Genomic DNA, 12937 nt, shown 5'->3' on the forward strand with positions numbered 1-12937 from the left:
TTAGGTTACATAAACCGTCCCTATTTGGAAACTCTCGCTCCGAATTTAGAATTGAGTTTGAAAAAAATAAATAAAATTGTTCAACTCCAACTTACTCCATCCAGCTCAAGATGTTTCCAAACAGGGACAATATTTAACTTAATCAAAAGAATATTAATTTGGAAACTAATCCTTTTCATTTTCATCACAATTATAATTATTTTTCAAAATTGTCAAACTAATTTTTTTTTTTCATTTAGTATGAAAAAATGTGATAAAAAAATAATTTTTTGATAAATAATTTTAATCAATCTAAAAAAAATATATATTAATTTTTTCTAACCAACATAATTAATTTTAATTAACTATATGTATACAATAAAATAGAAAAATAAAATAAAATACCAAAAATTACAATAAAATATAGAACAAAGAATTTGTCTTCTTTCTCATGTCTCATAGACCACATTTAAGAATTGAAGGAACAATAAATGAAAGGAAAGAAACAATATTCCGTTAATTTAAATTGAGTGTTGATGATAGTTTTTCTAAAAAGACAACCACACAAAGTTTATAATTTTTTTTGAGACCTTTCAAAAAAACAAAATTTACCAATGCCTACCTACCCATTCACTTATTCCACATGTTGTCTTTATTTTCATGCTTTCAAATTTTCAATGCACATATATTAGAGGTAATAGCCACTTAATTTTTTTTGTGTAGAGACTTTTAGTAAACACATATATAAATGATCTCAATTTCTGAAATCAAATACCAAGCTTTGTCTACAACATTGGAGCTATGACCCTTTTTATGTAAGAAAAATTAATCATGTTCTATTCATTCTTAGTTTTAACTTTGCAATTGATATGTGAGACTCTTTTATGAGAAGAAACAAGAAAAAAAAGGCCCAAAAGTGAACTCCCTTTTATGAAAAGAGTTAAGTTTAACCAGAGGAAGCAAGAAAAATGAAATGCCCCAAAAAGTACTCATATGGGTCACGTTTATAGAAGTTAAATGGGAAAGGTTTACAATAGTCCTTAGACTTTCAGATAAAATTATAAATGGAATATCAAACTTATGAGTATATTAATTTTATCAAATTATTACAAATCTAGGCAACGAAACTTATAAGATTTTAATAAAATTATTAAATATTGATACATTGACATTCTCATATATTTACAACTAGATATAAAAGTGTTGATTTTGTCCTCATAGTTATAGAGACCGAACTTAGTGTGAAATTTATTTAGACCAAAAGTATATATTGTGAATGGACATTATTTTTTATTTAGGTTTACGATGAGTTTTACAAAATAATAAAAAAGAGATAGCAGGGCAAAAACAGATTCAGAAATTTGAGGTAGCAGCTGAGGAAGATTTCCGTTTGTCGGAGGTTGTTGCACTGTTTGATCGACTTCAAACGTTGATAACTTGTTAGTTATTTATAGGTTATGTTCTTAACAGTGAAAATCTGTTTTCTGAAGTTTCTAAGTCAATTTAAGAGAAACCAGAATTCCAGAATTGATAAGATTTGTTGATCGTTCTCTTTCTTGTCTTTGTTATTATTTGTCAAGATTGTTGTGTGATTTTAATGCAATTTATTAGACTCTAGTTTGTAATATCTAAAATGAATTCTTACTTGTAACCTTGTTGATTATAGTGAATTTTTAAGTGGCATGTTCAGGTCTCGTACTTTTTACTCTCAATTTGAAGAAATATTTTTTCACGCTAAAACTTGTCTTGCATTGTCGTTTCAATTCCATTGTGTTTTGCTCATCTCTTATACTTAGTTAGTTGGAATAGTGTTCTATTTTGAAAATATATTTTCCCAACAAAGTGGTATCAGAGCTTGGTTTTATTTGAGTATAAGGATGAAGACTATCACATCCAGAATTATGAGTTTAAATGGTTATAATTATAATATTTGGAAGGCTAAAATAGAAGATTTGTTGTATGTGAAAAAATTGCATTTACCTGTGTTCTCTTCAGTTAAGCCTCCAAAAAAAAGTGTGGATAATTACAAATTTTTACATAGACAAATATGTGGTTATATTCGTCAATGTATTAATGACAATGTTCTGAACCATATGATTTCTATTACTGATGCTCGCACCCTTTGGGATAAACTTGAAAAAATTGTATGAAAGAAAGACATGTAATAATAAGTTGTTTTTGATAAAGCAATTGATGTCCTTAAGTTATCAAGTTGGTTCTTCGATAACTGTCCACATTAATACTTTTGTAGAAATTATTAATCAATTGAGGCGATGAAACTCAGTTTTGATGACGAGATATAAGACTTATGTTTACTTGGTACTCTACCTAACTAATGAGAGACTTTTAGAACAACTTTGTTCAATTATGCTCTAGATAGTGTTGTCTCAATAGATTTAGTAAAAAGTAGTGTTGAATAAAGTGAGACAAAAAACATAAGACTATTCTTTACAATCTGAGGTCTTGGTTACATAATCTAGCTAGGAGGAGAAGTAAATGACGAGAAAGTAATCATAATAAATCTCGTGAGAGTTCTAATAAGTGGGCAAATGTTGAGTATCATCATTGTGGCCTGAAGGACCATATAAAGAAAATTATTTTAAATTGAAGAAGGAGAACAAGAAGAAAAACTATAATACAATCACTACTTCCAACTATAAAAAAGGTAAAAATCATGATGATGCTGTTATTGTTGATGATTTTCTTACTGTTTGTTATAATGATGTTGATAATGTTAATGTATTTTGTGATGAGATGGATTGAATTGTAGACAATTGTGCTTCTACTCATGTTACATCACGACGATATTTTTTCTCAACATATGAGGCTGATGATTTTGGTATTGTTCGTATGAGAAATACTAGTAAAGTTAAAGTGGTTGAAATCGGTAATATTTGTATTGAGATGACCAATGACACTACTGTTATTCTAAAAGAAGTTAAACATATTCCTGATATTAGTTTCAATCTTTTATCGATTTGAAGATTGGATGGTGAAGGACTTTGTAATTCATTTTCTAGTGGTGAATGGAAGCTTAAAAAATGATCAATGGTTGTTGCTAAAGGTAAGAGACTTTCGAATTTATAAATTGTTCGTTCTGGAATATCTAAATGTTACATCAACACTTATGAAACTGATTATTCTTCTGAGTTGTGACACAAATGTTTGGCTCATATTAGAAAAAATGCTTAGCTATGTTGTCTAAGAAGAATGTGATATGTGAGGTTTCAAATGTGCAATTGAAGAGATGTCCAAATTGTTTTGCTGGAAAACAAAGACGAGTGTCATTTAGATCATCTAAATCGAAAAAAAGTCAAAATTACTAGACTTGGTGCATTCTGATGTATGGGCCAATGAAGTCAAGATCACTTGGTGATGCATACTACTTTGAAACATTCATTGATGACCATTCTCGAAAGGTTTGGGCATATACATTAAAGACGAAAGATCAAGTGTTAGATACATTCAAAGTGTTTCAAGCCTCCGTTGAGTGGGAAACTAGAAAAAAATGAAGTGTACTCGAACAAATAACGGGGAGATTACATTGGGACTATTGATGACTATTGCCGACAACAAGGTATTCGTCACAAAAAAATCTCCTCTAAAAACACCGCAGTTGAATGAGTTGACTGGAAGAATGAATAATTGGAAATGGTGAGATGTGTGCTTTCACAATAAAAATTGCCAAAATACTTTTGGGGTGAAGGATTGAGTATATTGGTACATACCATATGTTCCTGTGAACTTTGATGTGTTGAACCATGTTTGGAGTGGTAAAATGTCTCTTATGATCATCTTCGAGTATTTGGGTGTATGATTTTCGTGCATGTTCTAAAATATGAGAGGTCAAAGTTGAAAGACAATACCAAAAAGTGTGTGTTTGTCGGTTATGGACTAGATGAGTTTCAATATCGGTTCTTTGAGCCGATTAATAAGAAGTTTATTCGTAATCACGATGCTGTATTTATGGAAGATTATACCATTGAAGATATCGACAGGGTAGATGATGTTGTTCTCACTTAAGTAATGAGTAGATGTTTGAAATGAATTCAATTCTAGTTGCTCCTAACTCAATAAGCACCAACAACGATTAAACTAAAAATTAAGGTATGAATTTACATGATGGTAATCCTTTAAATACTAATAATTTTTTAATGTCGACTTTTAAAAGTGAAGCTAATGCTGATATTGACAATCAACAAGAAAATGTTGATGAGTCAATTTCTTCTAATGAACCAAGACGGTCAACTTGAGAGAGACGTCCTTTTTTAGTTAAATACCTAAAAAATAAGTATGTGCTTTTCACTAATGAAGGAGAACTTGAGAGTTTTTGAAGAAGAATTGAAAAGTGAAAATAGAAAGGAATGGATGAATGCTAGTGAAGATTAAATGCAATATCTTCGTGTAAATAAAACTTTTAAGCTAACAAAACTGTCTAAGCCAATAAGGCTTTGAAAAATCAATAATTTTATCGGTTGAAGCAAGGTGAACATAATTGATATCCTAGATATAATGCTTGGTTGGTTGTAAAAGTTTGTTGCAAAGAAAATATGATAATGAATCAGATATGATGACAAATGTGTTGTCACGAAACAAGTTTGAGTTATGTTGCTCGGTTGTCGAGTTGACATTGCCCTCCAACTAGTTGATCGGGGTCTTGTTTCTACCTTTCCAGTAATTCTAGATAGCGTTTGTTGGCTTTGTCCTCCTAGTTAGAGAGACCAATTTTGGTGTGGACTTTATTTAATCATAGAGTATATAATGTGAATGCACATTATTTTTTACTTAGATTTTCAATGAGTTTTACAGAACAACAATAGAGAGAGAGAGTAGAACAAAAACAAATTTAGGAGTTTGAGGTAGCAACTAAAGAAGATTTTCGTTTGTCGGAGTTTGCACCGTTTGATCGACTTCAAACGTTGATAGCCTATTGGTTATTTCTGGGACTACGTTCTGAACGGTGAAAATCTATTTTCTAAAGTTTCTAAGTCAATCTAAAAGAAACTAGAATTCTAGAATTAATAAGGTTGGTTGATCTTTCTCTTTCTTGTCTTTGTTGTTATTTTCCAATATTGTTGTGTGATCTTGATGCAATTGATTAGACTCTAGTTTGGTTATATCTAGTGAACCCTTACATATAATCTTGTTGATGATAGTCGATTGTTAAGTGACTTATTAAGGTCCCGTGGGTTTTTACTTTCGATTTGAAGAGATGTTTTTCCATACTAAATTTGTCTTGCATTGTCATTTCAATTTCATTATATTTTACTCATCTCTTATACTCAATTAGTTGGAAAAATGTTAAATTTTAAAGAATAAAATTTTCCAAAATATTCTCATTTCACATAACAATCCTTCTTTATCAAGAACAATTGTAAAATCAATTATACTTATTTGTTAAAAGAAAAAAAAAATCCATTTTGTCATAATAATCATATTTGTTTGAAATGATTGTGATCAACTTTTTTTTCTTTTTTTTTTTTTTTGTTTTTTATTTTTGATTAAAAATTTATCAAAAATTCTTATTTATCAAATTTTCACAAAAAAAAGTAAATTAGAAGAGAGGATGACATAATTCTAATTTTCAAGTAAAACTAGTATTTTGTCATCTTCAACTTCACAATCTTAATCATTTTGAAAATTGTTAATTCAAATGTAAGTGATTTTATTTTAAATGTAACATAAAAGATGTGATTGAATTAGATAAAATATTTTAAAGTAAAAAATAAATAATAAAAAATAATTTTTTAAATCAATAAAATTTTCTTTTTCTTGTAGCACTCTTTCCAGCATTGTGTATTTTAATATCCCCAATTCTTCTCCTGATCAACCCCTTATTCAAAATTTGGTTATTTTTATTAAACCTACTCCTAAGTACTTGTAACTAAATATTAAGGATAGTTAAAACTATTATGAACTCTACTTCTTTTATTCACCAACATTAATATACAAATTACTTTTCTTCCTCTTTTGCATATTCATGGAAATATTAATGCAAGTTTGATCAACCATATTCAAGAAATCTCTAACAATCCCAAAAATCTGAAGTGGGTTATCCTCTAATTTCCCCCTTGAATCCAATCTTCCATCTTGGTAATAATTTGTTGTCATCTTCACAAGCTCCATCACTTTCTCTTGATCATCTTTTACCCTTCTAAGTTCTTCTTCACCAGATTCAACAAAACTTCTCATCTCCTTTTCAAACACTCCCTCTTCACTATTTTCTATAACCCTCTGGACCTCATCAAGTCCGGCAGCCAGAGCCGGCCACGTTTTGGTTATGCCGTTGAAATCCATGCAAGCTGATTTCTTCACACTCTCAAGCCCGGTTTTAAGGCCTTCGATAACAACCGGAAGTCCAAGCATAATGTCTTCATTTGACCATTGGTTTGTGTTAATACGAAGCCGTTTTCCTTCTCCACGAATGACTTCTTCAACAACGAAATAAAGAAGAGTTGTTTTTCCATCAATACTTTTAACATCAGAAAGCTTCTTAAGTGAAGTTAAGCTGAAAGCTTGAGCATTTCCTCTTGATGTACCCAAGTTCATTCGATTCCCTGCTTTTAAGATTGCTTCTAGAAGCTTTGAGAAAAGACCACGGTTTCTTAGTTCCCCACATGCTAGTTCAATCGTTTGTAATGATTCTCTCAAGAAATGAACTTCCAACGGGAAAGTTGATCGGAAAAGCATGACGTTTATACGGGGAAAAGCTGATGGGATTGAATTTAGAACATGGTATAGAAATGATTCTGAATCTGCTAGAGTTTTTGGGTCGCCGTTAAATGAAAGGATTTTAGATTGTTCTTCAATTGTGGGTGTAATTCTTTTTAGACTTTCAAGAGTTTCTGCGTTTAAACCATGACCGGCGATGAGGGATGTGATGATTTGTTCTCTAGAAACGGGGAGTGATCGGAGAACGATTGCTATGTTTTGGGATTTACGTGGGTCTAGAATCAAGATTTGATTTGATTTCTTATTCATTATGTCTTGATCTTTTTCAAATGATCTTTTGTTGGTTGCTACATATCCAAATAGAGCTCCCATTAGTTCGTCATTAACTCTGTATCAAGATTCAGACAAAGATGTTAGCTTTTGTGAAATTTAATGAAAAAGAGAAATCATTTTCTTACTCGAAAGATCCGTTGTTCATTCTATGCCAGACCATTGAATAATCAACATTGTTTGGATTCACCTTGTCCCAATGAAGAGGCTTCAACTTAATTTGTTCTCCCGTTGATCTCATTGAAGGCGGTGGCTTTAACGATAATGTCGGAGCAACTACCTTGGACGGTGGAGGTGGTGGCGGCGCCTGAGACTTCGGCGGCGGTGGCGGCTGCAATTCTATCTCTTCCGAAGAGAAGGAAATTGAAGATCTTGATCTAATTAAAGGACATTCTTGAATTGGAGGATTGTTAATCATCTTGATCCGTTGTTTTTCTTCATCATTGTCATTGAATTTAGCAATGTTTAGCTCCCTTGGGACTCGCCGGAGACGGGGATACTTATCGGTAGAAAGTTTCTGTTTTTTCCTATTGTTGTATAACTTGATGAAAAATAGAGTCATGATTACTGCGAATATTATGGCTGAAGCCATTGATAGAACTTTTACAACTTTTGTATTTACTGAAGATAGATGATTCACAGCTGGTTCCGGCGCCGGAGGAGATAGAGAAATTGGAAGTATGAATGGATAAGAAGTTTCGATGTTTTGAGGCCAACCCATATCAGAAATGGAGATGGAAATGGGCAAAATGATGGAGAAGAGAGTTACAAAAACCGAGGTTTTGCAGCCATGGCGGATTGGGAATGGAAGGGATATGATGAGGAAGAGAGAGATGGTTGCGTAATGACTATAATACCCTCGGACCGGTCACCGGCCGGCGTCTGTACAGGACAACCTAAGGGTATTCTGGGATTTCGACAGTATTGTTGTCTTTTTGCTTGGCAATGGTGGAACGGCAAGAGATAAACATTGAACATGTTATAAAATTATATTGGAATTTGGTTGAGGTATAAAATAGGGAGTTGGGTAATATATTAATTCAGCCTTGATATTAATTAATATCGGAGCTGTACACTTAGTCAAAATTAAGATATATATTGATTAATAGTAATGTATACTAATATAAGGTAAGATAATTGCCTCTCTAAAAAAAAATTAATAAAAAAAATTAGGGTGGCTTATTTACATAATTGAGATTTAAGTTTGTATTAATTTTGTTTGGTTCGAAGTATTATTTAGTGATAGAATATTTTGTCGTAGAATCCAGGGTCGGTCTTGTAATTTGGATCAATGCAAATTTCTTGAGAATTTGGGGTCAATGCAAATTTAAATTTTGGGACCCTAAAATATTGAAAAAATAAAATATAAATAATTAATATATTATAATATGGAAATAAGAGATTAAAATAGAAATATATATATATATATATATATATTGTATAATATATATTTAATATTAAAGAAAAAAAAGATTAATAAATATAATACTATTAAATATTAAAAATTAGGGACATATAAAGGTGAAGCTCTATGCAACTTCGTATGTTGCCTTACTCGGGCGGTCCTATTTGAACCATTAATGGGTCGTTTACTGTTCATACTCTTTAATTGTGTTGGTAATCCTTCAAAAGTCTGTGTACGTTTAGTTTTTAATCGAAAAAGATAAGAAATTATCGGATTTGGAGATATTTTTTTTTCTTTTTTTTAATAAAAAGTTATTGAACAAATCTTATAGTCGCTCTCTTACATGTGTTATTTCATGATTTGTATGAGTTTTTCACTATTTCGAATATATATGTAGATGATTCATTTGATATAGTATTTTTCGTTTCAACCATCGATTAAGGATAAATTTAAATGTCGTTCAAAATATTTTGATAAGGATTTTTTTAACACTATTTCATTGGTTTGGAGTCTTAGACCTTGAAACTATATAATTAGATGTAAATAATAATGATTGATTTTAGTGTATTAAACTCAACCTATAACAATAATCAGAAGTAAGTTATCCAATAGTAAGAAAAACACTTGTAATTGCATAATATACAAGTGAGTAAAAATTCGAAAGTGATTAGTTTAGAAGGCGGTGAGTGACAAGATTTATTTGATATGTTTCTTTAGATGTATCTGTGTCATTTTAAAACGATATCTTTTAATAAGTTTAATTATAAAAGAAAATATTTTTGCACGACCCTCTATTTCTTCTCTCCATCTAAAACAATCCCACAAAACCTGGAAAGAACATAATACATTTATGCTAAAAGAGCCTCAAAGTTAGGGTTACAAGAAATCTCAACAATAGTCGTCTTCGTCTACAAAATTGTCTTCTCTACGTTTCTACTCTCTCGCGACCTGAAAGGCTAGAGTTTTTCTCTCAACATTCGTCTTCGTCAGCCAGTCGCTTGCCCACCTCCGGCTATAGATTCTACACTCTTGCGGCCTGGAAGACTAGAGAACACATTCATTTTTCTATGTGAATAACGTGATTTGATTACCCCATTTATCTCAATTTTAAAAGCATGTTTTAATTCAATCAATACGGTCAGAAAAGGGACATTGGTTTGTTTCAACATGTTTTAATTCAATAATAATTACGTTCAACCTTTTTATTTATTTATCTATCTATTATCGGGGTTTATTAAAGATATTAAATAATATCTACATCAATAATTAAAATAAATAGGATATAGTTATTATATTTTTTATAATTAGGATATAATTAATATATTTCTTTTAATATTAAATATAATGAATAAACTATTCTTCTTGTTTTTGAATACTCCCACTTCTTTATTAAATTCTTCATGGTATCAGAGTAAATAAAAAGGGAAAACTCTCTGAATCGATTCTATAGCGAATCCTCCAACTATTATTAACTTTCCGCAGATTGCATCGTTAAAGTTGGATCAACAAAACTACATGATATGGCGATCTCAAATCATGCCAATAATCAAGGTTATAAATTTTGCAAATTTATTCAAGAATCAAAGATTCCGATGAAGAAAATCTTTGACAGCAATGGTGAACAAATTGACAATCCTGAATTTGAAGGTTGGGAAGAACAAGATCAGAGAATACTCTCTTGGCTTCAATCAACACTATCAGATTCAATTCTCACACAAATCGTCGGCCCCAATATAGACACAACGCACAAATTGTGGATAACGTTAGAGAAAAGGTAGGCTTCTCAATCTCAAGCGAGACTTATGCAATTAAGAATGCAATTACAGACAGGAAAGAAAGGAAACAATGGGATGAACGATTATCTACAGATGAAGAAGAATACTGTAGATTCTCTTGCATTAACTGGTGAAACGATTCCAGATCATCATCTTGTAGCCCATATTCTCGGAGGACTAGGACCTGAATATGAAAACCTGATTGTCGCCCTAACCACTCGAATTGAACCAATATAGGTTGATGAATTCATTGGCCACCTATTGACTCACGAACAAAGATACATTGAGTCCACATCGTTTGGTGCTCCAGTGGCTAACGTAGCACATGATCTTCAAAATCACGGTAATAGGAATCAAAACAATAATCAAACACCTACTAGTTTCCATGCTCCACATCTTTCATCCACATAATCTTCTTTTGGAGGTAAGATTCATAATATCTCTTCCTCTTTTGAGAAAGATAAACCTAATGGCAATGGGCCAAATGTTAGTAATGGGTCATATGGTAACAGTTGGCCAAAGAATATCAGAACTCATTTGGGTCACATAATTTAACCCAAATAAATAACAAACAAAAATCTGATGGAAATTTTCAAGGAAACCGAAATGGTGGAAATCGATCAAAGTGTACGAATTGTGAAAAAACAGGTCATATAGCTAAAAACTGCAGATATTATCTTATTTATCAAATTTGCAATCGTCATGGCCATCAAGCAAATGATTGTTATCATCGGTATGAACCAAAACAATCTACTCCATTAGCAATGATAGCGTCGTCTGCCACTATATTAGACCTCATAGTATCCAGACTCTGGTGCATCGAAGCATTTGATAGCTGACTTAAACAATCTTCATACTCATTCTCCTTATCAAGGTATGAAAAATATTACTTTTGGAAATGGTATGACCTTATCTATTTATAATATTGGAGAATCTTTCATTCCTAGTAATGTGAGAACACTAAAACTTCAAAATATTCTTCATGTACCTGGCACCACTAAGAAACTGTTAAATATTTCTCGTTTTTTGGCTGATAATAATATAATTTTTGAGTTTTACCCAACTTATTGTGTTGTTAAGGACCGTGATACGAAGAATGAGTTAATTCGTGGGACATTAAGAGGAGGTCTATATTGTCTTGTACCACCATCATATTCTCATCATCAAATTCAAGTTTTCACAAGTGTTCGTTCACCAACTACTATTTGGCACCAACGCTTGGGACATCCTTCATCTATGACATCTTCTTACGTTATTTATCGTTTTTATTTACCTTTATTTGGTAGTAATACATTTACGTTTTGTGAAGTTTATCATGTTAGAAAAGCTCACAAATTACCATTTTCTACATCATTTTCCAAAACTACGTCTCCTCTTGAATTGATATATTCTGATGTTTGGGGACCTGCCCCGGTAACTACTTAATTGGGTTATCGATTTTTTGTTCATTTTGTGGATGATTACAGTATATATACGTGGATTTATCCAATAGCTAGAAAATCTTATGTACTAAATAGTTTTACTAAATTTAAAAATTTAGTTGAAAATCAGTTTAATCGAAAAATTAAAACATTACAAACAGATGGAGGTGGTGAATATCGGAATCTCACTAATTTGACAGAACTTTATAGAATTCACCATCATTTTTCATGTCCACACACAAGTGAACAAAATGGTGTTGCTGAACGCAAAATTCGTCATATAACTGAAACAATTCTTACCCTTTTAGCTCATGCGAGCATACCTTGCACTTATTGGGATGATGCATTTTTGACAGCAACTTATCTTATTAATAGGATTCCCACTCCTGTTTTAAATAAACAATCACCTTTTGAGGTTTTATTTAATAAGCTACCGGATTATGCACCTCTTAAGACGTTTGGATGTGCGTGTTATCCACTCACACGTCCTTATAATCAACACAAGTTGGATTTCGGATCTACATTATGCATTTTCTTGGGTTATAACCTTGTTCACAAAGGATACAAGTGCTTACATATTCCTTCAGGTCGCGTATATATTTCTCTTCATGTTACATTCAATGAATCTGTATACCCATTTGCTTCATCAACTAGATCAACACCACCATCTACATTATTTACTCCAATATTTGCTTCATCATTCTCTAATATAAAGAATCATTCACAAATACCACTTGAGGTGAATCATCCGGTAGTACCAAATCCTACTCCAATAATAATACCCCCTTCTCAAGTGATGACACATCTTACTTCAATGGTACCACCCCCTGCATCATCACCAGATAACATAACACATACACCTCTATCGACAGGAATATACATTGTATCGAATTCTCTACAAAGTGCTCCGACATGCTTAACAAACCATATGTTAACACGTTCTCGAGCGCGATCTGAGGCACTAGTGACCAACTCTATTATTGCTTCCGCTATTGAACCAACATGTTTTTCCTCATCCCATAAAGATTATAATTGGCGTTAGGCTATGCCTTCGGAATTTAATTCTCTCATAGATAATCATACATGGTCACTTGTCCTGAGATCATCTCAACGCAATATTGTTGGATCAAACGAAAAGCAGACGATTCAATTGAAATATATAAAGCTCGCCTTGTTGCTAAAGGTTTCATCAACAATCTGACATTAATTATAGTGATACTTTTAGTCTAGTAGTCAAACCAACTACAATCCGCATCATTCTATCATTAGTTATTACTTATAAATGGTCTATACATCAACTCGTTGTTAGCAATGCTTTCCTTCATGGACATCTTAATGAGGAAGTATACATGGAA

At 31.8% G+C, this 12937-nt stretch overlaps 1 protein-coding gene across 1 annotated transcript; it reads right to left on the reverse strand.

Moving 5' to 3' along the window:
* Positions 1–5907: 5907 nt before the first annotated feature.
* Positions 5908–7868, reverse strand: LOC124912530 (formin-like protein 8). Its single transcript, XM_047453166.1, has 2 exons — positions 7110–7868; positions 5908–7039 (listed from the first exon to the last, which is right to left on the reverse strand). Exons 1-2 carry the CDS (start codon positions 7700–7702, stop codon positions 5908–5910), a joined length of 1725 nt encoding a protein of 574 aa, XP_047309122.1. The 5' UTR covers positions 7703–7868.
* Between the last annotated feature and the right edge of the window lie 5069 nt (positions 7869–12937).

Source organism: Impatiens glandulifera, chromosome 8 (genome assembly GCF_907164915.1).
Source record: "Impatiens glandulifera chromosome 8, dImpGla2.1, whole genome shotgun sequence".
In the NCBI taxonomy this organism is placed as follows: domain Eukaryota; kingdom Viridiplantae; phylum Streptophyta; class Magnoliopsida; order Ericales; family Balsaminaceae; genus Impatiens; species Impatiens glandulifera.

Bases quoted from the DNA above. Each gene is read 5' to 3' on its own strand.
- LOC124912530 (XM_047453166.1), bottom strand. From the start codon at position 7,702: ATGGGTTGGCCTCAAAACATCGAAACTTCTTATCCATTCATACTTCCA. The intron at 7,040-7,109 runs GTAAGAAAATGA...ATCTTGATACAG, and splicing joins ATGAACAACGGATCTTTCGA to AGTTAATGACGAACTAATGG.